The sequence below is a fragment of the Equus quagga genome, chromosome 12 (genome assembly GCF_021613505.1).
Source record: "Equus quagga isolate Etosha38 chromosome 12, UCLA_HA_Equagga_1.0, whole genome shotgun sequence".
NCBI classification, from domain to species: domain Eukaryota; kingdom Metazoa; phylum Chordata; class Mammalia; order Perissodactyla; family Equidae; genus Equus; species Equus quagga.
The window spans coordinates 5681586-5705405 of NC_060278.1; the positions used below are offsets into that span (position 1 = coordinate 5681586).

Here is a 23820-nt window from a genome sequence, read left to right on the forward strand (position 1 = left end):
TGAAAACAAACCCCCACATCCTGTCTCTGGCCCTGGCTTGAGGCTGCCCACCCTCAGCAAGGAATGTGGAAGGGCTGTGGGGAGAGGTTGCTGATTTAGGCCTGCACGCTGCGCCTCATGTGACCTCAGAGCCTCACACACACCCAGATAAACATCCAAGGACCAGGGTCTGAGCCCTGTTGTTAACAGGAAAATTAAGACGCGGAAGAACAAATGCAATTTTTCTCTTTAAAAATCTGAGCATACATCTCTGTGTTAGTAGATGTAAAGAAAAATCTAGAATGATATAAATCAAATTATCGAAGTACTTGTATTTGGGCAGTGGTGACAAAGATGCACCTGTGACCAAACTTTAGTCAGGCTCCTCTGAGCCCGACTAGGCCCCGTCCCTGGGCATGTCCTCCAGGAGCCCACTTGTAGCAAGAATCCTGTCAAGTGGGTTTAGCCAGATCCCGCCCCCTCGATATTTGATCACCCTCGTTATCTGATCAGGATCCCAGGTGATGTCTGCTCACCCGGCTGGCTTCAGCAAGAATCCTGTGAGGTCCGGTCAGCCAGAACACCTTCTTGCCCATGATGTTTCCACTTAGTAATTTTCCACCCACTGACCCCTCCTACTCTCTCCTTAGCTGTAAATTCCCACTTTCCCTTGTGTAACTGGAGTCAAGCCCGTCTCCCTTCCCTACAGCAAAACCTCCTTGCAGTGGTTCCCATAGCTATTGTGATGGTCCTGCATAAAGTCTGCCCCACTATCTTAACAAGTGTCGTGAATAATTATGTCTTTAGCAGTGGGAAGAGCTATGATTTTCAATTCCTAAATTATACAGCCTTATAGTGTTTGCATTTTTCACACAGATCAGTATTACTATTTTTTAAACAGCTTTCTTGAGGTATAATATATATGGCATAACACACACTTATCTAAGCGTACAATTCAATGAGTTTTAATACTTTTATACAGTTGTGCAACAATCACAACCCAGTTGTAGAACAATTCCATCCCCCAAAAAGAGCTCCCTTGTGCTCATTTGTAGTCAACCTTCACTCCCATCTCCGTCTCCGGCCGCCAGTGATCTGCTTTCTCTATGAGTGGGTTTGCCTTTTCCGGAAATTTCATATAAATGGGGTCAAACAATATGTGGCCTTTGGTATCTGGCTTCTTTCACTTAAGAAGATGTTTGACGTTTATCCGTGTGCAGCGTGGATCAGCGGGTTGTTCTCTGTGCTGTGGGGTAGTATTCTGTTGCATGGATGGACCTCGCTTTCTTTATCCATTTCTCAGTCGATGAGCACGTAGGTTGTTGACAGGCTTCAGCTATTATGAATAATGCTGCTATGAACTTTTGTGTGCAAGTCTCTGTGTAGACAGAAGGGTTACTTTCATAATCAGAAAGAAAGAAAAACAATAAAAGGGAAGGATTACAATGGATTTGCGAGCTGTTTCTGGAACGCGTCTACTTTTACCAAAATGGGAGCTCTACAGTAGGGCTGAAGTTTTAAAATAAGGAGAGAAAGAAGTGGGCTCCTGAGCAGACGTCCCCTGACCCTGACGCGGGCACAGCCCAAGGGGAACAAAGAGGGATGACGGTGCCACTCCTCTGGAAACTGCTCATATTCGTAAGATTCCTCCAACGCCCAGAACACGCAACGGCTCACCGAGCCCAATGCGGCTCTGGTATCAATCTCAGCCCAAATATCAGTGCCCCTCTTTAAAAGTCCTTTGGTTCAAAAGCAGCAAATCAAGGAAGCACCAATTACCTGACTCTGCTGTGTTTAATACAAGTTCACCAGGGCCCTTTGCTTCTGGAGCAGCTCTGGAGAAGGGCCTGAAGCTTTGGTGCAACTTAATTGGCTGACTTGTTAAGATGTAGCAGTTCAAGTTTTCAGCTGGGTCCCTTCCCAGTATGCAAAGGTCAAAAGTTGCAGCTCTGAAGGGAAAAGGATCAGAACAGTCACGTAGCAGAGAATCTAGTTCTGTAAATAGGAAAGAGATGCGGGAAACATCTCAGAGGGAAAGAGGCAAAAAGGAAATTGGCATACAAGATGGGGCACGCTGTCTGCGGGGAGGAGGGGAGAGGCAGACTGACGGCTGCCCCTTAATACCAGTAGACACACACGACTTCAAAGCGCTGTGGGACCACGTGGTGGCGATGAGCATTGCTGATGACACCCGTCTTACCCATCATCTACAGCAGGCGCTCCACTGGGAGTTCTTACCGCAACCCAAGTTACCGTCTGTGCATGTAAGGATCCAGATGACTTGTTTGAACTGTCACTGATGGATGTAGGCAGCCCTGCCTCCGACACTCCACTGGCTGCCCTGCTGGCTCTATGAACCCTTCTCTGCTCCTCCTTGCTCCACCTATGGGACCTATACTTTGAACTCCTCTCTCTACTTTTCCTTCCACATTTATTTCTGGGGAAGGTTCTGCTCATTTTGGTTTAATCTGTACTTTATGTGTGTGTGACTACATTCCTTAACTCCAACCTCATGCTTTCCTGTGTCAGCTACCACAACATTGATATTAACATCAGCAGATATCAGCCCTTGACAATCGTCAAGCAACTGCCACTGGGTCCTCACCAAGAACCAATCCTGGACGTGGACAGGACAGCCAGTCTTCACTCCTTTTTAAAAAAAGAAGAAATCGAGGTAGGAAAGTTCAGGGACTGCCCAATGTCACACAGTCATAAAGTGGTGGGGCCAGGGGTGTTCATGCCCCTGACCTCAGTGCAGTCCCAGGGTGGGGACACACGAGTAAGTGATGAAGTTTAAGGCAAACGTGCTGTCATCTTATGTATGTTAACTTAAACCAAAAGCCGGGGGGTGGGGACAACTCATAGTAGGTGGACAGAGTTTGTTCAAAATCATGAATTTGCGGTTTTAAAAACATATGAGCTTGTGAAGAGTTTTCTAATTCATTTTTAAATTTTCTAAATGCTTTATATATTCAATCTCTTTAAAAAGGACTGAGATCTGGGGCTGGCCCTGTGGCGCAGCGGTTAAGTGTGCACGTTCCACTTCGGCAGCCCAGGGTTCACCAGTTCAGATCCCGGGTGTGGACACGGCACCACTTGTCAGGCCATGCTGTGGCAGCGTCCCACATATAAAGTAGAGGAAGATGGGCACAGATGTTAGCTCAGGGCCAGTCTTCCTCAGCAAAAAGAGGAGGATTGGCAGCAGTTAGCTCAGGGCTAATCTTCCTCAAAAAAAACAAAAGGACTGAGATCTGAATTTGAGATGCAGATATAGTTGTAGGGTAAAGAGTTTCTGTTGAATGATGATTTACAAAAATACGTCTTCAACATAGTATTCAGAACTAACTTTATGGGTTGGATATCTGCCTATTTAGTCTAATGACCTTGTATAAAATCTTGCCTTAAACTAACTAAAAGTTACAGCAGTTAATATGTAATGGTGAAATATTAGCACTGGGTTAACATTTCGGAAAGGAACATGCTTGGAATTCAATGCGAACCAATCAATCACTTGTGTTTATTCTGAAGCTTTTATTTTGGAGTCCTATATCGCAAAATGACATGTTTAATGTTTACAACAGGTATTAGAAATTGAGATGTTTTTAAATTTCTACTATTTTAGAGTAAAATTGTAGATAATGTTCCAAACCACCATCAAAAAATGCAGAGCAAACTTTTCTGTATATAAACTGTACATAAAAACAAGGCACTATACATTTTGGGGCGATATTAAGGTAGAAGGTAGATTTGCACAGATTCTTCAGAGCCCATGCAAGGAAGTATGAATTCTTTGTTCATTTTAGCACCGGAAGCAGCACTCAGAACAAGCCAGGCCTAACGCTGCAGGCGACGTTTCGGGCCATGTGAGAAGATACGTGTTGGTGGCAGAGCTGACTCCGTAGAAGCAACTCCATCTACTTTTTCATATTATTTTGACACCAGAAAAAAAAAATCTTAAAAGTGAATGAATATATATTGCTTTGTTAAATACATATTTGATTTATATGGTGTTTATATAAATATATATATATTTTAGAATCCACAAACTATCAAAATAACACTTTATAAAGAGAACTGCTTCAAAAAAAATAGGCAACGCTTCGCTGGAACGGGAGGGCAGTGCTGGAGCAGCTGTGGGAGCTGCTAAGTGCACACCAGGGTATTTTATTAACAGGACCTGCGGCATCGTGGAAAGAGACTTTCCCAAGAGTTCTCCGAAACATTTACAAAATACACAACTCCAGGACAAGCAGTAGAGCTAATAAGTTCAGGTGTTGAAAACTCTGATTAAAAAATCTTTCTTAAAATACCAGTCCCAAAAAATCTCCATTTTCCTGGTCCAATGGTACTGAAAGTGACAACAGAGGTGCCTCCAGCGTCTCTCCCCTCAGAACAGACCTTTAGCTTTCTTCAGGTTCACCTGCTTCCAGGCGGGCAGTGCATTGTACTCCTCTCTCGTCATGTCGAGTGCAAACTGGAAGAACGGGGAGAAATGCTCAGTGGCGGTGTAAAAAGACTCGAGTACAAGCCAAGCGCGTTGCTTAATGGGTATCCCACCTGAAGAAACACTTACCTCAAAGTCTTCATCGGTAAGATAAATCTCAAGCTTTAGAGGATCAACTCCCTCAGGCAGTGGCCTGGCGAGGAGATCAGCCAGTGGATAAATGGTTTTACAGAGCTTGGCTAAGACATCCTCCACAAGGGTGATCTGATTTGAAACTTCTGTATCCTAGAGAACAGTAGAGAGGAGAACTCTGTGTCCCACATCTGAACACGTTTTATCGCTCGCCTGCAAAGATACACAGCGTCCAGTCCACACCCTGGCCTGGAGACCCTCCCCCGGGGGAAACAGGGCTCTGCAAGGGGAAGGAAGTGCCCATAGCCCCACGTTCCAGATGTCTTCTCACCCCGCCACCAGGTTTCACGTACACCCTGTCTCAGGCTGCTCAGAAAGAAAGTTGAGGGACTCTCCCATGTGTGAACCATGGCACAAGATTATTACATTTGAAGTCTAAGTGCCAGAAGCATCCAAATAATAAAATAGGTCTAAAAATATTAAAAAGTAATTAACCTTAAAAGGAATCACACTCGCCCACTCCCTCCAGACCCCAGTTCTTAACTCACAATGGGAAAGAAGGTAAGAAAATGCATCTAGAACATGCTGGGGCTGAATCAAGAGTTTTTTTTAAACCACTGTGTGCATTTAATCTGAAGGGGTAATTCCGGGTAAATTATCTTCCTCCGTTAAATTTGGGCTCCCAGATTGGCCGCCCTCTTGGTGGGTGGGTGGGTGGGGGGAATGGATGACTAATAGCGTTGCTCAATTTAGCAACAGCCAGCACAGACTGGCGGTCCGGGGGCGGAGCCGGAGCGAGCTGTGCCTGAGACTCTGGGCAAGCCACTGGCCGTGTCTGTGCTCCAGTCCTTTACCGGTAAAATGAGGATAATAATAAGGTGAATCTTAATGACTGTTGTGAAAATTAGAGGAGAAAATAAATATAAAGTGCTTGGAGCTGTGCCTGGCGCAGAGCCGGCTCAGGGAATGCTAATTACTGCGAGGACCTGCTGGCGTGGGAGGCCAGACCGTCCACTCCACGGCTGGAAGCCCGCGGGCCTGCACACGACCTCCTGCAGCCTGCGCCGGCCCCCAGTGACCTACGGTGCATGCAGGAAGGCGGCACCAATTTACGTCCCTGGGCTGCAGCGGCGGTGTTCACAGTCCCTAGAGCTCTGAGGTTCGGGGACCACGCATTCACGGTGAGCTCGGCCACCGCGCCAGGCCCGTGGAGAGCAGGGGGCCTCAGCCCCTCGCTGCAGGGACCGAGTCCCCTGGCTACAGAGAGGCCCGCGTCCGCAGCGACGCACGAGGCAGGCGCCACCGAACAGGCACTCTCCCTGGTTAAGCAGCAGGCACGAACTTTGTTTAAACGTATTCAGACCTCCTATAAAACACATTCGTGTCATCTCCCCCAGAGAAGCAGCTCTCCTACACAGTGAGAAAATCAACACAGAACAAACCTCTCTCCCACTAGACCAAAAACACCTTAGGAATTGCCATTGCTAGCAATGTTAAAAACTCATTAATTAAGAAATTCTACATAGCTGTGTTAGCTTCCTTTTTTCTGTGCGGATGGAAATAACATTCTGGTGAATAATACGTTTTGGTAAATAGAGGTTATGATAAATGCTTCCTGTGTGAATACCAGGGGGTCTCATGGAAGGCAGCATTGAGGAGACACCGGGCGGGCCCTCTCGGGTGACTCACTCCCAGGGGACCTGGGCAGGTTAAGTCATCACAGGTTTATTTTGTGTCTCCTCTGACACAAGGTTGACGTCTGAAAGACGAGGATTTTGTGCCTGAGATGGACCTTGAGAAGCAACAGATTATTTATATATATTCTTCAAAGTAATTAAATTCATCTTTCCTTTTAAGTGTTTTTAATTTGAGCACCATGTGTAGAAAATTACCCAAAGAGTTCAATTGATTTCTCCTTAGGCTTTTCCTCTTCCTCAGCTGGTTCTATGCAGACTTGTTAACACGTTGAAAGAGAGAAAAACATTTTCTCCCTCTGAAAATGCAACTGGACACTTCTCCCCCAGCTGAAGTCAACCCACATGCATGGGCGGGAGCCCGTCACAGGCAGGGCCATGTGCTCACCATTTCTGTGATTTCCGCAATATCCTCTCTGTGCTCCCAGCTGGGAAACATATTGGTGAACGTCAGGGGTTCCAGACCAGCGTGGATAAGGTAAGACTTGGGGGGCGGCCTCTTGATATTTTTTCCTGTAGGTACCCAGAATGCAAATGTCAGTAGGCCCAGGGAGGGCCCGAAGACGCCATCTTTCTCCAGCTTCCCCTGAAATCTTTTCCTCTTAGTTTGGATCTCTTGACTACATGCTTAAAACAGAAGGTTCGAGTAGTTCCCAACAACAGATGGGGATTTTTATCTAAAAGGTTAATTTCACGCCTATGACTGTGCATGAAACTGCATGTAATCGACCTGACTCCATCCCTCCAGAACCTAAGAGAATGCTTCTGGATCCCTGGACGGACGGGGACCTCTCTCTGCAGCTCCCGGGTGGGCCTGTTCCTCCTCCTGCACTCACCGTGGCAGTGTCCTCGCCTTCCTGAAGCAGCGTTAAGCTCAGGGTCAACTGAACAGCTCGTGGCGGCATTTTACAAGCCGCGTTAGCTTAAACACTTGGTGGAAAGTTGAAGTGATTTATTACTAAAGAGCTTTTCAAGAAAGAATCAACTGTACAAACTCAGTGACACTAAACTAAGCAACAAAAACTTAAAAATTCAGATAAGAAATTAATTATTGGCACCCTCATTTTATAGAAAACACCACACATTTCAGGGGGACAGTATAGTAAAAAGTGACGAACTGACTATAGATCTTTCTTTTTAGAGATAATACTAAAAATAATAATGAATGATGATAAGGTTGCCACTCGCTTTCCAGCCCCTGGGGGGTAGCTTCCTACTCTTGCACAGTGTGGCCTTGTGTGTGGACACTCGTGTGGGTGGAGGCCCACGTGTCCCACAGCACCATTAATGCTGAAGGCAAAAGGATTTTGACCAGTCCAGGGCATCCACCACACAGCCTTCAATCTCGAGGGTCACAAGTCAGATGGCCTCGTAATATAAGAGAGAAATGAATTCTCATTCATGCTGGCGGCCAAGACTGACTGCACTAATCTCAAAATTAACAAGCCTGAAAAAGCTACAGAAAAAAATTAGTTTCATCGCTGTCTGCCAGGCTTTCTCAAGGCTGGTGGCACACGCAGAAAGGGAAGGACTGGTCTGGGATTCTGGTCAGATCTGCAGCAAACCCTCGGGGCCCCTCACCTTTGCAGTACTGCAGCACCGTCTCCATGGCGCTCTTGCGGTCGGAGGCCCAGCGAATGCGGGCGGACCCGGTGATCTTGTTCTCGATGGGCCACCAGCCTTGCCAGAGGTACACCTCATGGTGATTGTCAACGAGGAAGAGGGCTGGGGGAGAGGGCAGACCAGACGGTCAGGAGCTCCCACATGCACACTTCCAGGTCACTCTTCCCAACCTAATGGATGCCTTCCCTCCCAGCTGCCTTCGTCAGTGCGGAGACCCCCCTGGGCAGTTAAATTCGGGGGCGAAGGAGCAAATGAAGTGGCTCTGTGACCCCTCAGCCCTTCACATGTTAAGTCAGGAAGAGCCTCTACAGAGTGAGGGGGGCTAATGATGTCGGCATCCTTCCTGCCCTCCCCTCGGCTCCCCTCCATCCCCTCCCTTTCGCCCCTCCTCAGCCCTCAGCCTGCCAGGCCCTTCTGGGCATTAGCAGGCTGCCAGGAGTGGAACAGATAATGCATGTGCCCCTCAAGGGGTTGTGAGCCCTGTTTATCTCCAAAGAGTGTATTAAAACTGGAGGGTACATCATGCCTGTCCTCCTGGTCACGCATGTTCAGGACCCACGTGCGATCGCTGTGCAGGCGATGTAAGTCCGTGGTTCTTTCAGAGAGAAATGGACTTTACAAATCAAGTGTAACTCACTTCTGTCTTCATCACACCATCAGCCTGACTCTTACTCCACGTGGCAAAGGGGCTGTCACACTTGCCAGCTCAGCCCGCCATGAGTCCTTTCCTAGCATACATTTCAGGATTCTGTGCAAACCACACCCTTGAAAAGTCCAGTGGGGGGTGATCATCCCTGCTGAGGCACAGGATGAGGGGTGGGCAGCAGCCTCCTGTAAGACACTTCCTAATATTTCCCACAGAATGACATGTGCACCAGCCAAGCTCTTAGGGTGGTGACCCAGCTGCCTGTGTAGGGTGGGGCTCCTGCAGCGGTTCCAGGCTGTTGTGATGTGACAGGGAGAAGCTTCAAGTGCAGGGGCAGCTGAGCTCAGACTCGATTGCGGGGAGGGCAGTATCCTAGAGATAGCCAAGAGGAGCTACACAGCCCGGTCTCTGTGACTGTGACCATCCCAGCTGGAATGAGGGCACAGGGGTTCCATCTTGAGGTGGTGGGCTAGTGGAAACAGCCCTGACCTTAGGTCAGAAGACACAGGCGAGCACCTTGGCCCCGCTGTGCAGCCTTGGTACGGCAGACACTGTTCTTTGGCTAACTCAGCAGATACTCCCAACCCCCTGCTCCTTGACGGCTTGCTTTCCCAGGCTCCCTTGCAGCTCAGGGTGGCCACGTGACAGAGCTCTGGCCACTAGGATGTAAGCAGAAGTCTGCTGGTGGCTTCTGGGGAAGCTTTTGCTTTATCTTATAAAGGGAGAGACATGGCCATCACTGCCTTTTTCCTACCCCCTTCTTTCCATCTTGAACGAAAACATGATGGCTGGAACAGGGGCAGCCAATTGGGGACCAGAAAGCAATGAGACTGAGGGTAGTCTGGGAGAATAGCAGAGATGCCAGGACTGACGCTGTTGTGCTCAACCTATTCTTGACTGATGTATCTGTCAGTGAAGTAACCGAGCCTCAGTTTCTTCTACTATAACATGTGGTTGATGTCACTTTCCTTTTGCAGTAGGTGTGAGGATTAAATGACATAATATAAGAAAGTGTTCTGGCAGTGTCCTTGGCAAATGAAAAACTGCTTAATAAATGCAAAAGTAAAACAAAAAGGCTTTTGGAAGGTGTATCTTCTGCTGCTCGCCGCGATTACCACCTTCGGTGGGCCGTACCTGGCTGTGGAGCGCTATACAGATCTTCCTGCAGGAAGGGCATAGAATTGACCACAGAGGGGTCTCGGGCGGGATACATGAACTCCGTGGCTAAGAAATCGCCAGAGGAACTGCTGAGGATGAACAGGCGGGGTGTGAAGTTAAAATTTCCAGGATCTTTGAAAGAAAAGAGAACAAAGCTAAAGACAAAATATGCACTGAAATAAATGCCAGATGATTGAAGAATTAATGCAAAACCTGAAACAGTCAAAAAATTAGTATAAAATAGGTAGAGTCTGTCTGAGCTTGGAGGGAGTGATGCCTTTTTAATCATAATTGGAAAAGAAATAAAGGGAAGAGACTCATGCATAGACAGCATAAAAATGAAAAGTTGCATTGCAACAAACAAAAAGTGACAAAATGGAAAATATGGAAACTTGTTAAGATCCTTAGTGTATAAAGGAATATAATAAGGAAAAGATAAATATCTCAATAAAAATATGCAAAAGGCACAAAGAAAACATTCACCAAAGAAGAAATACAAATGGCTAAGAAATACATACAGAAAGTGTTTAATAGGACTTTTAATTTAAAACATTAAGTGAAAACAGTGCTTAGTTTTCCCCCATCGATTTTGGCAAAGAGGAAAAAGGTAAGGTACCAAGGCTATGCTGTACTAAGAAATGCACACTTTTGTACAGTGCTGCTGAGAATAAAACTTGGAGATGTTGTGTTGATACACTGGTTGATGTATACTCTAAGACTTTTATGACTTCAACACAACAGGCCCATATCTAGGAATTTACCCTAACTAGGAATAAATGCAGATAATTCTTCTAAGGGGCTGGCCCAGTGGCATAGTGATTAAGTTTGTGCGCTCTGCTTTGGTGGCCTGGGGTTCATGGGTTTGGATCCTGGGTGCAGACCTACACACCACTCATCAAGCCATGCTGTGGTGGCATCCCACGTACAAAATAGAGGAAGACTGGCACAGATGTTAGCTCAGGGACAATCGTCATCAAGCAAAAAGAGGAAGATTGGCAACAGATGTTAGCTCAGGGCTAAACTTCCTCCAAAAAAAAAAATATTCACAATTGTATTATTATATAATAGAAATGGGAAACAACTCAACTCTCCAACTGTAGGACACTAGTAGAGAATGGGGTATATTATAGAATATTCATGGAAGCCCCTGCAGCCATTAAAAATCTAAATATTAACAACATTTGGGAAACTGTTCACAACAAAGGGAAAAAGTAAGTCACAAAGGAGTATGTATAATGCTATCCAAATTTTATTTTTTAAAAATAGCTATGTATATATAACAGAGAGATGTTCATTCTGGTCATCTTTGAGAGATGTGATTATAAGTGACTTTCTTTTTCAACTTCTCTATGCTTTCAAACATTCTCCATCATCAATATTAATTATTCTTAAAAAGCTATATAAAAGTTTATAAAAATTGAAAGGCAGTATAATGGGAGTGGTTACGTGTACACTCCATTGTTATCCAAGCTTGGAAAAGCTGAGTAGCTTCTCCGTGCCTCAGTTTCCCCATCGGTAAAAATGGTAGAATGTTGGGTTGTTGAGGGTTAAATGAGTTACTGCATCAGGTGCTTAGACAGGGCCTGAATCATCCCAACTGCTTAATAACTGTGAGCTTCTCGTCTATGTTACTCTGTATTTAAGTGGACCTGTATTTTGTGTAATTAAATACAAAACTGACCTACTCTCTCATTTAAAGTCCACTACTTCTCTGCACCCTGGAGGCGGGCCAACTGAGAGCATCTTGTTCCATGGCTTCACCTGTGTCATTGCTCATCTGGTTTCCTGGAACGTTCTTGTCTTCTCTTCTTTTCAAGTCATACCTACCTCCGAGGCTCTATGTCAATGCTGTGTCTTCCCTGGAGCTGTGGGAATTTTCCTGGCGGAAGTAATCTTTTTCCTTTTTAACTCTCAACCTCCTTCACCTGTACCTCTTTTACGACACATGGAATTTTTACTTGGCATTATAAGTAGTCACACATATTATTCAGCCTTACTGGGCTGCAGGGCCACAAGGACCAGCCCGAGTACTGTCTTGTACAGGGTACGTGTCAGTGAACGTGTCCTGAATGAATCGGTGATGGAAGGCCATGGAAGGCTGCATTACCTTGGAGCATGCAGTCGTAGGCTTTCCTGTCTCTCCTTCCTAAGGCGTCCCAGAATCCCAGGGGCTCCGACCCTTCGTCACACTCGTGTATGGTCACTTTGCTGCTACTATGCAGGCCTGCTTCCAGGGGACATCTGCATGGAGAAAGTCCAGTGGTTTTTATAAGCCCCGGAAGTGCGGGCAGCATGAAATTGTCCAAGACTAAATCTACAGATGGGTTCACATCTCTCCTCTACTTTCTGACTGACAGGGTTCTTACAAATGGAGGCGTGCTGTGCAGGTGATGACTGTGGGGGAGGGGCCGGAGCGGGGAGTGGATGACTGCATACAAGATGTCATGAAAGTGATACGCAGTCCTACAAAAGACCCACATATTTTCATTCCTTGTCCTCTCCTACTGGAACATAAGCTTCGTGGGGACAGAGACCTGGGATTGCTCACTAGCAAGTCCCGACTCCCCAAATCTGTGCTTGCTACCAAGTAGGTACTCCATAAATATTGGAATGAATGAGTGCGGGAAGGAGTTCTTTGTTTTCTCTTTTCTCAGTGGCCCCAGTGGGAGGTCTGATGGCCATGAGCGCCGCTGGATGCCTCACTGAGCCTCATTTACCCTCCCGCCCTGCTCCCTAGCCCTGGGAATGGTGTTGAGAGGGGACACCGTGCTTCCCAGCTCCTGCCTAGTGGAGGGGCACTCGCCTTCTCCTCGGCTCCGCCTTCTCCATGTATCACTGTGTTTCAGAGCGGTCACCAGGGAAGAGGGCCCACACTGCACTGTTTTGGTGCCCGGAGAACGGGTTTTACCCAACTGCACTGTGGGGGTACACTGTGGCCCTGGGAAACGCTTCATTTTTACTGTACATTTTACTGTACAGATGTCCCTGAGGTCCTCCCAGGTCTCCGTCTGGGGAAACGCCAGCACCTCCTGAGTGCCTGGCTGACGCTGGGATTTCTTCGGCTGCCTGCAGTGCCCGTGTGGCATGGGCTGCTGGGAAGGGCAGAGCCACAGCTGCAGGCCACCTCTCGACAGGTGACAGGGCCACTACAGCCACCCCCTTGGAAGCTTTCTCGTCTCCTCGCTTCACTTTTACTTCTTCCCTGAGACCCTCACTTAATGCTCTGTCCTAGTGGGCTTTCCCTGTGTAAGTGTGCCTGCCTGGGAGAGGCGCAAAACCCAACAGCCGGTGTGCTGCCTTCGAGAATGCGGAAACAGCTGTTCCTAAAAAGTCTCACAGTCCGATACAGTTGGTGGATTCCCAAACTCTTCATTAGCTAAAGGCTTTTTAACATTCTACTGCTCGGACAAAACTAAAACTCTGAACCCCTAAAAGATATTTTGAAATTTGCTCTTTCTAAATAACAAAGGACTCCAGACTTATAATTCAAAAGCTGAATCGCACCTACGAAGAAATCACAGCGCCTGCTCGGGACCTTTCCCTGGCTGCCCACTCTGCCTTTTACTGAGGTAGGTAAATCCCCAGAAAGTGGGGGACGCTCTCCAGTTGGAGGTTTTGGCTGAGATGTGTGTCATGGCCACTTGGAATGTCTGAGGCCCTGGACAACGTTCATGACTGCCCCTCGCTGAAGCCACTTTCAGCACACCGGGGCATCCACTGAGCATTCTGGGCACCCTTCCTGCTTTGGCCGGCGCCTCCCCCCGGAGGCCCTGCTGGGAGAGGGCCTCGTACAACACTCACTGTTCTTTGATTTTATTTGCTGCTGTCCGTCCAACCTCCTTTGTGTGGGGCTGGGCTTTGCATCCGTGCCACAGGTAGATGAGAGCTTTATTTACGTTGAGGACAACCATGGAAGTCCTGGACCTCAAGCTGCTGCAGTGACAGGCCACTTCCAGCAAATTCCCTTCGACGGGCACCTCTCCTCGCACACAGTACAGCCTCCATTCACCTGCAGGGGGCGTCAGCGGCACAGAGTTACGGGGCATGCAGCCCTTCGGGCCCCCCAGGGCAGTCACCAGCAAACACCTTGCCCCCTCGACTGAAGCGAAGGTGGAGGCTGAGGCCGTGGGATGGCTGATCAGGGGTCATCTGTCTTACTGCCGGCCCAGAAAGCAAATCTTTTTGGAGTTAGAAGCAGGTTGCCAAAAGTTCGCGATGCAGAACAACCATTTTTACAAAACTTACAAATACCTAGGTAAGTCATATAACAGACGTACTTTAAAAGGCTCTAAGCTAAGATTTTTTTTCCGGATGTTGGCCAAGAAAAATCTCATAATTTATAATAAAAGATCTGCTAATATTTTTCCCTCTCCTAAAAGGAGACAGAGTCACTGCGCGGATTTGGTTTAAGGTGAAGTAATCTTCCAGCCTCCCGCCTGCGTGAAGGCAGCGAGAGGGGGTTATGGGCTCCCCATCAGGCTGATTTATAAGGCAGCAAGAGGAGGCTGTCAGTGGTAAAGAAACAGCGATATGAAGAGAGACGTACTTTAAGCCCCCAAGTCTATAAAAATACCTTCCAGGAGAGAAAAACGAAAATCTAATTCCACTGGTCTAAGGACTTACTTTGCGCATTTTCTTCCTCCTCTTCTCGTCTCCCAGAGTGCACCACCATCCCCCCCTGGAAGCACTGCAGGAAGCATGGGGGCTCCTTCCCCTGCAAAACCTGGACCTTCAAGTGACACACAGTAAAGTCAGGAGGACGCGTGGTATTTCAAAGTCATAAAAATAACACATGCCTGTTGTGGGACATCAGAAGAATATCAAGTACAACAAACAAAAGCCAGTGATGATAGTATCATCTAAAGGGAACCACTGTTAAAATTCTAGTGTGTAGATTTCCTTCCAAGGTATTTTTCAGGTATATATGTTTCCCAAACAAAAATACCATTGTTGTTTTATATTGCATTATACCCTGATTTTCTTCACTTAATAGTTTTCTGTCATTACTCTTTTAAAACATGAATTTTGCTATTTTAATGGTATTCCATGGTATAGATTAACATGACTGATTTGAACACATTTAAACAAAGGAGTCCTCTGAGCCTTGAGAATGACTACTCATGGCCTTAGTAATTCTGGGCTAAGAACTGCCTCTTTTGTACCCATGTCAGTACAGCCTCCCAACCCCAGCCCATCCCCACCTCTTCATGCACTCTTCCATCGGGTGGGGGCTGCATCAGCCCAAAGTTAGGGTGCAGTCAACGTGCTCTTCCTTTGGCAAGACATTGTCCCTTAAAGCGGAAACTGAGCCCGGCAGTCAGCGAGCACTGAAGGTGGGGAGCGTTTCCCTCCGTGAGTTACCCTATCCATCTCAGGGCCCATTGTGCATTAAGTGCCATTTTGTGGAAGCGTTTTATACGTCTAAAGTGGTTTTCCATTTGTTGGATTGATAAAAAACAAAATGCTCAAGCTAGAGAGGTTAAGACAAAAACTCTAAGGATGATTGTGAAGGCATGATTGAAACATACTCATTCATGACCTTTACTGAAAAAAGAAAGGGCAGCTGAAATTACCCAGCATTAGGAATAAATGAAAATACAAAGGTCACTAACAACTATTTGTAAAATACTGTCTATAGTAGAAAATATGCATAAAATATTTTTTAGGGAAGAGGACTGGTCCTTGGAAATCTGGAAGACTGAGTGAGTGTTGACCTATTTCTGGAGAAAATTCCTCTGCTCTCTTCCCTTGTGCTCTTGTGAACTATTCATCCAAGACAGTAAAAATATTTGCACATGGTGTCATGTTTTCCAAAAATCCCAGAGTCAACTCTTAATTACTGGTGCTACAGGATGTGACTTGAGGCATAGATAATCCAAACATTAAAAACAAATGTTAACACAGCCTCGGATTTGGGCAGTAGGACCTGCCAGGCATCATGCAGGCCCTGGGGTTATAGTGGTGGATAAGACAGGACAGACACGGTCTCTTTCATGCTTGTGAGAGAAGACAGATAATAAATAAGTAAACAAAGTGTATACAAAATGTAAACAAAATGACAAATGACTGTGTAGTTTTAAGTGGTGGTAAATGCTATGAAAAAAAATTCATAGTAAAGGGAGAGAGAATGGGGAGGGATTTGGATAAAATAGGGAGGTGACATTTGAACAGAAACCTGAATCATATGAGGCTGAGAGTTACACGTGGATCCAGGGGAAGTATTCCAGACAGGGGAAATTGTGCAAAGGCCCTGGGGTAGGCGAAAAAGGTGTGTCTGAGGAACAGCAGGGAGACTGGAGCAGCCTGGGCTGGGAGCAAGATTGGGGGAGACCAGAGAAGGGAGCAGGGCCAATCACCAAGATGCTGGCAGACTACCGGGAGACCACTGAGACTGCAGTCCAAGTGTGATGGACAGTCAGGGAGCGACACCATCTGGCATGTTCTAGAAAAATCACTGGGGCTGCTGGGAGGAATGCAGACGATGGGAATACTGACTTTTATACTAATCTCTGATATTTCCTTAGGATAGGTTTGTGTAAATGGAGTAACTGGTCGAAGTTTATGAGCTTTTTAAGGTTTTCGAGCCAAAACTGCTTTTCAGGATGGCGGTTTCAAGTTACACTCCCCGGTGGAAGCATGCGCTGGTACCCATCCTCCTGAATCCTGGCCAGCCTGGATCCATGTGATAAAAACTCCCCACCAATTTAGAAGTGGAAAATAGCATCTCTTTGTTTTATTTACAATTCCTTGACTATTAGTTAAATGGAAACTTTGAAAAAACACTCATTGGCCCTTTGTACTTGTTTTGTGGATTTCCTCTTTGCAGATACAACATTTTGTTTAAGATCGTGTTACAACAGGTGGCCTTCCTGGCCGAGTGGTGGGAAGAAAGGGGAGGCAGAGCCTGAAATCTGGAGAAGCCAGACCAGGACTAAAAGTGCTGTGGGTATGGGTGTGGGTGTGGGTGAGCACTGTCTGTTTGTTAGAACTGGGTCTTCAGGGAGCAGGCCCCACACCTACGGCTCCCCAGAAGGACACTCTTCTCCGTTCCCCTGCAGTGGCTTTCCAGGACTTACCTGGGCACCCCTTTCCTCGTCCAGCTCCACCGTCATCAGAGCCGACGTGCCTTTCTCGCTCACGGTCGACTGCCGGCCTTGCCAGAAGAAGTAGACACACTTCTCCTTGCCGGCCACCCTGATCGGATGCTCTCCCTTTTGTCGACTTCCCACTGCAAACACACAGAACATGGAGGGCTTAGGGGGAAGCGGCTGAGAAGCCAAAAGCAGAGCAGTACATGGCTCCCTTCTCCAGGCTCTCTGAGGACAAAAGTAGAGAAACAGCTTCTGGGCACAGGGCTGAGGAGACGACATTCACAACCAGAGGGAATGTAAATCATACCGCAGGAGGAGACAACAGACACCTTTCTCTCTGAGCCTGAGGCCTGATCCTGATCCTGAGCCTCTGAGCTGGAGAAAAGTGATCTGAAGGGCCCTCTGGATACCCTGAGAAAAACACCTGTCATCTTAGAGGAAGGTGGCAGATCACTCTAAGTGTGTGACATTGAAAGACGGTGACCGCCAGAGCAGGACCAACGGCTTGCACAGACACAAACGCGTTTTCCACATGACGCCATTCTTTGGCAAAAGATTAGCTGGTAGAGAAAAGAAATTGAAAACAACAGCTGGGCCAGGTTTAAGCACAAAGGGAAAAATTTAGTCTGTTAAAATCATTCTAGTGAAAAAACACTTTGAAGTTTCCAAGTTCTGTCAGAAATGGAAGAGAGAAATTGCTGACATATCACTTTCATAAAATAATCTGGGATTTAAGCAACATCTGTCGCCAGGGCTGTAGCCAGGATTAAATGCCGATTATCCTTATTGTCCAGCACCTCACAGGCATTCGATAAACATTAGCGGCACACAGAACATGGGTCTCACTGAAGAGCAGTCACAGAACGTCAACTGGTCGAGTGGGTCTTTTCAGACAGTATTTCAGATCAAAATCGCTTCCTTTAGGAATGTATGTCACTCCAGACTCTTCTCATCCACTCGTTCAACAAATATTTATTGAGCACCTCCAGTGGCCAGGGATTCTTGGGGATGTGGGACGACACTGATGAGCAAGACGGACAACTTCCCTGCTTTCATTCTAATAAACAAATACAGTCACGCGCCACATAATGTTTCAGTCAACGATGGACCGCGTATATGACAGTGGTTCCGTAAGATTAGTCCCACACAGTCTAGGTGTGTAGTAGGCTGCACCGTCTAAGTTTGTGTCAGTCACTCTGTGATGTTCACACAATGACCAGATCACCTAAGGAGCATTTCTCAGAACGTATCTCCATCGTTAAGTGATGGATGACTGTAGATGAGCAAGATACTTTCAGATAGCGATAAATGCTTCGAGAAAGACGGGGGAGTGGGGAGGGCGGATGTGACGTGCGGCAGGATGAGTGTTCATGGGATTGCCTGTTGAGGGAAGGCCTTTCTGCAGAGGTGGGTGAGCAGAGACCTGAATGACCCGGAGACAGTGCCCTCTAGCTGAGTGAGGGTCAGGAGACCAAGCTATTGATTCAAATGCCCGGTGGTCCCAGTAAGAGGTGGTCAACAATGGGTGGATGTAGGTGGCTGTGACACCCATGCACCCTAAAAATCAGGGAGAATAAATGGATTTTCTGGTTCTATATTACCTCAGTTTTTCTCAGCTCCAATCCCATTTACCAAATCACAGTTGTTTTGAGGTTTGAAGGTAAGAAGAAAGTTCATTTATTTTAACTTCTTAAGAGGTCAGGGGCCCTATTTATGTGACTTTTTTGGCCCTTTAGCAAAGTACTCTATGACAGTTTTCATAAATGATTATAATAATCCTTAAAATATTTTGACTAAGCAAAGCCTTCAGTGCCATCTACTGTGGACCTGAACTGGTCAAGTTTGTGTATTTTTAAGTAGGTAAAGTGAAACAGGAACCATCAATGAATAGACTGAAAATATCCACAATTAATTTGGAAGCCACTCAATTGAAATTCCTGCTAATTTAGATAAGAACAAAGTTTGCCTTTGATGAGCAATCCCATTCTTCAAAGTAGTGAAAATTAGTCATGTCAACTTGATTACTGGGAAAAGACATGCTTAAAATACATCAGAGCAGTTGATACATATCTTGGGATTTGTTAGCACTTAAATAAACTGTGTAAATACATATTCACACTTAAATAACCAATGGTTACCTCCTAACATTCCATAATGGACTTGAGTGTATCTATCTAAAATAGAATTGTATTTCTTTAAAAATATTTCACAAAACAGACTTTTCAAGTGATTTTCCTTGCCATTTTCTTCAACATATGCAAATTTAATCCTATGTATACCTTAATTTTAATTATTTATTTTAATTTCAGCAAAGTATAGATTAAACCTTTACTACTAAGAACTTCCGGATGTAACCTTTATAGCCTTGGTCTAATTTAAAGCGTTGATGCATCATGAAATCAAAATCCTTTCCAGAGTAAGACTGTTACCAGTAGTGTGTTTAGGAGTAACAGAAGCCCGAGGCTGAGGAACTGCTCGTGGGCAAGTGGTCTTACAGCAGAACCCCTTTACTGAGCACCTACCATGGGAAGTCCACCTGTGGCATGCTCCGAGCCACCTGACCCAGCGTCACTGGGTACCTAGAGCAGCTTGTTTCCTGACCCTGCAGGGGCATGAGCCACGCCCTGCAGCACCTGAGGTGGTCACTAGAGTAGGAGCCCACCGAGGCCCCTAGTCTCCCTTCGCTGGAGCCCCTAGTCCACTTCCCGAGGAGCTAGCTTCTCCACACCTGTGCAGGCTGGCCAGCATCCACCAAGAGCACCGCTGTACTGTCTCTGCAGCTGCTGACTTCTGTGGACCCTGTCCCAGAAGAGCGGCCCGGGCTGCGAGTTCAGGCCGTTTTCAGGGAATGAGTGATGAGGAGCCGGGCCAGCAGTCCCAGAGGGGCCGGTGCTTCCACGATGACCATGCAGCAATCACAAAAGCCACCAGTTTGGTTATGCTTTCCTGTGCCCCGAGGGACAGCCTGGACTCTGAACGCTCCCTGCTCTAACACAAGCCTCCTCAGCTGGGCCTCCTCAAAGTGTGAACTTTGCTCATGAAGATGCTGCTGGAGCTGGCTGTGAGATTGTGCTTACTGAGAAGGAATTCAGAAAGTATTTGCCTAGGTCAAATAATTATTTCTTAGGGACCTCCAAGTAAATAGTCTATGAAGGCCTCAAATCTTAGATTTACTTTTTAAATGAATTCATTTTTTTTTTTAAGGAAGATTAGACCTGAGCTAACTGCTGCCAATCCTCCTCTTTCTGCTGAGGAAAACTGGCCCTGAGTTAACATCTGTGCCCATCTTCCTCCACTTTATATGTGGGATGCCTGCCACAGCATGGCGTGCCAAGCGGTGCCATGTCCGCACCTGGGATCCGAACTGGCGAACCCCAGGCCGCTGAAGCGGAACATGCGCATTTAACTGCTGCGCCACCGGGCCAGCTCCTAAATGAATTTATTTTAATATTGTTTTATTCATTTGCTCACTGCCTATTACTTCCTTTTTATAACCAATAGCTAAGGTAAGGAAATGATGAAATTTCAAACTGTAGCGTCCCTGACCTATTTTCTAACATGTGCAGCTCCCTTTCTGTATTTTAAGAATGGGAACTATGTATGCCTTCAAAGCTTGCTCCTTCAAGTTCCCACAACTCCAAAGGTGAACAGATTTTTTTCCCTGCACTAAATTCCCTTTTATGGTCTTTACTGCCAACTGGCAACACAGATGATTATTTCAGCTTCCAGACTCTGTGTCAGATCAAGGAGCTTAGACCTACAATAGTGCCTCTTTGGGTAGATCCACTTTATTTCATCTTCAAGTTAAATACAGTAATTATGCTGCTGCTGCCGAGAATGTCAGGGACGATTATTTCCTGTGCTACCACGTGAACACGAGCCAGGCACGGTGCTAACATCACACACACCGGCTCACAGATTATACCATTCTGTGAGCTGGGTATTATAATCTCTATCATCCAGGTGAGAAAACAGCCTCAGACAGGTAAGGAACGTTACCCAACTTGCCTCACCGGCATGTAGGGCCAGAGAGAAGATTCAGGGCAGGCTGTACGGCTCCTGGGCCTGTGGCCTTTCCTCCAGGGGACGTGGCCTCCTTAGGAAGGGAAAGGGGCTTTTAAGTGTCCAGCTCTGCTCTCTCCTAGCTGTGTGACTCAGGCGGGTTACTTAATCTTGGTGTTCTGTTTCTTGTCTGAGAAATGAGGATAATGATGGAACATATCCCATGGGGCCTCTGCGAGGCACCAACTAGGGCAGGCGACCGAGCCCCCAGCATGTGCCCTGGGGGCCGGGGGCCTCTAGGCCTGCAGCCTGGCTCCAGGCACAGTGCAGCCCTGCGCAGCCCTCCTGCCCTGCCCAGCGATGCGCGTCCACTGGCAGCCCAGGTCTCCGGTTGCTGGGCTCTTCCCACCGAGGGCAGATCCAGCCTCAGAGAATAGAGCGCTCCACCTTCAGCTCGAAGTAGCCCCTCTCCTGGAAGTGCCCTACTGTCATTTACGCCGTACGCTTCCTGAAGGCAGGGTCCGAAATACTTCCTCGGTCCCTAAAAAACGTGTCTTATGCGCAGGGTAGGTGCTCAGTAAACGTGGTCTGTTGATTAATAGACTTATTTTGGATAAATCAGGAAAGAAATGAAATGGTTCCAAGTCTGTAGGTGTTTGATCAGCAAACTTGGGGCAGCCACGCCTGGATGGCCAGGGGCTGTGAAGAGGTGAATAAACTGTCTTGGGAGTTGAATGTGAAAATCACAGAGTTGTGACATAAACAGCTTCTTCTCCGGGCAGGGATGCGGACGCTGTGGAGAACTGGGGTAACAACGACTTCCTGGTGAGGAAAAGGGCTTCTCTCTCCAGGGCTCCCTCACGCTCCTCCCTCACTGCCTCTGGTGCAAAGCACGCAGTTGAGGGTTTTGCTATAAAGGGTATTTCACTGACAGAAACCATGAGGAGCTGTGACTGTGGATTTACTCTACCAGATCCACAAAGCACTGTTAGTGCTCTCAGCCACAGAGCAAATAGCGTCGTTCGTTTCTCATAAATCTTGTGTGCGTGTGTTTTCCACGCCATTTGGTTTCCGTTCTGCATCATCCAGAGATGCTTTACTTAGTGACTTTAATTGAAGCAGCACACGGCCACATGGTAAATATCATTTGGAGGCAAATCATCTCTTTCCTAGAAAGCCTCTGGGGACAGGGCAGCGGAGGGAGTGAGGGCAGCAGAGAAGCCTGTACATGCAAGATTCATTTCTATGAGGAAGTGTCACAGACGTTAGCAATGCCAGGTTGCTAGGAATTCGTCTCTAAGGTTTATTAAGTGGTTCTCAAAGTCAATGGCTAGATTGGCGCACTGCACCCATGCAGCTGAGGGGCAGGCGCATGCGCACAGGGCACCCTGCTCTAGCCGCACAGTGACTGATGCTCAGCCGCAGAGCTGGGGCCGAGCCTGTCTCAGTTCGAAGAAAAGGCAATGCTCACTCACCTGCGGTGCTCACCATGTACTTCCACTTGACCACATAGGCATCCCCCTCATGGAACTGCCCGATGCTCTGCTTGGGGAGCCTGCTGTAGTCGAACTCGAGGATATGCCAGACGTCCACAGAGACACTGGCAATCTCAAACTGCCTCCTGTCGTCGCCTTCCACCAGGCCGTAGCCACGGCCGACATTCACCCCGTCCAGCACGGTGCCGGCTGTCGTCTGGGGCACGGGCACCATCCGGGTCACGTCGTACGGCTTGACGTCCACCCTAGGATCTTCCTGCAAGAGGAACGTAAAAATGTTTGTTCACTTGCCTCTTTGTCTACCGCCGTTTCTTGTCACACTCAACGCCGTTTCACTGTTAAGAAGACAGCGTGAGAGCGCAGCTTCCACACTCGGTCTCAGAGTGTCTAACTGCATTTGGGGAAAGATTCGGGAGGCCTGAACACCATCCCACAATAGTGGACGGGATGTGCAAAAACCTGGAGGCACACACAGGGCCATCTTCCCCTCCTGGAGGTAGAATATGCCTGGAAACCGGTTTGCTGTTCTACTGGTAAACCCGGGGAAGGCTTTTACTTCAAGGCCGCTTTTGTTGGGACCCAAACCAAGCCCTGAGGTCTGAGGCTTGATAACCTGGAGTACCTTCTGCTGGGCGAGCTCGCCGGCCTGCTTCTCATTAGGTCTCTTCAATTCGGTCCAATCGAGAAATTTCTCTTTGAACAAAATCGTCTCATTGTGTTCTGTGAGTCTCCCAAATATTGCCCAATCAGGCCGCCCCTGTCCTTTTCTGCAGGGGGTGAGGGGCGTAGATGGGAAAAGAAGCAAGATTAAGCCATGCTAAAACAAAGGGAAAGAATCCAAAACAAACATGTGGCTATTGAAAACAACTCGGAATACATAAGTGGAATCTAGAAGGAATAATTTATCTTCACTTATTGTACCAAATAAGTGACATTTTATTATTTTAGCACAAAGCCTTGCAAGGCTTTGTGTCCACAGAATTGATATGCCTGAAGGCAATGTGAACCAGCACTGCACTTTTCTTGCCTTCTAGCAAATTCTTGTATTTGGGATCCCTGGGGGCAGTGCACTAGGCTGCAGCTCAGCAGGAGCCATGTGCATGCCTTCCTTGCCTACTACTTGCTGCCCAGGCACCTGCAGGAGCTCACCAAGTTCCCATCAAGTTAACGAGAAGAGGGGAGGAAGATGGAGCTCACTCTGAATTCTCTATACTTTAAGTCATGTTACAATGAAGCTCTCCAGTATCCACGAACAGGAAGGGTTCTCCTGTTACTAAAATGAACCTACTTTCATATATCATGGAGTGAATTTTTACAAGTTTATTTCTAGGCCGCTGGACAGGACGGCAGGCAGGGACAGCACGATGACCCAGAAAGAGAAGAGCACAGCCCCGCCTGGAGGTCCGCAACTGTCTCAGGATCTCAGAACTGGAAACTGTGCTTGGAACACAGATAAGTGAGAAGTAGGTGGGGCTGAGAAAACATGCTGTCGAGGGTCCAGCCCTGAGGATTACGTGCAGGTGTTTCTCATCCTTCCAAATCAACCTCTGGCTGT

The 23820-nt window shown here is 47.2% G+C and overlaps 1 protein-coding gene across 18 annotated transcripts in view; it reads right to left on the reverse strand.

Moving 5' to 3' along the window:
- Positions 1–3490: 3490 nt before the first annotated feature.
- SVIL (supervillin) overlaps positions 3491–23820 on the reverse strand; it is a 221387-nt gene continuing 201057 nt past the window's right edge. For 17 of the 18 annotated variants that reach the window (XM_046679777.1, XM_046679778.1, XM_046679783.1 and 14 more), the window contains 11 exons: positions 22888–23032; positions 22245–22521; positions 16753–16904; positions 14300–14405; positions 13478–13685; positions 11784–11917; positions 9653–9808; positions 7831–7974; positions 6638–6762; positions 4553–4708; positions 3491–4453 (listed from right to left, as the gene is read on the reverse strand). In XM_046679777.1, the coding sequence (XP_046535733.1) occupies positions 4367–4453; positions 4553–4708; positions 6638–6762; positions 7831–7974; positions 9653–9808; positions 11784–11917; positions 13478–13685; positions 14300–14405; positions 16753–16904; positions 22245–22521; positions 22888–23032 (1690 nt within the window). In that variant the 3' untranslated portion in view covers positions 3491–4366. Of the gene's footprint in view, positions 4454–4552; positions 4769–6637; positions 6763–7830; positions 7975–9652; positions 9809–11783; positions 11918–13477; positions 13686–14299; positions 14406–16752; positions 16905–22244; positions 22522–22887; positions 23033–23820 lie in introns of those variants that run through there. The other variant, XM_046679776.1, reaches the window with a different exon arrangement.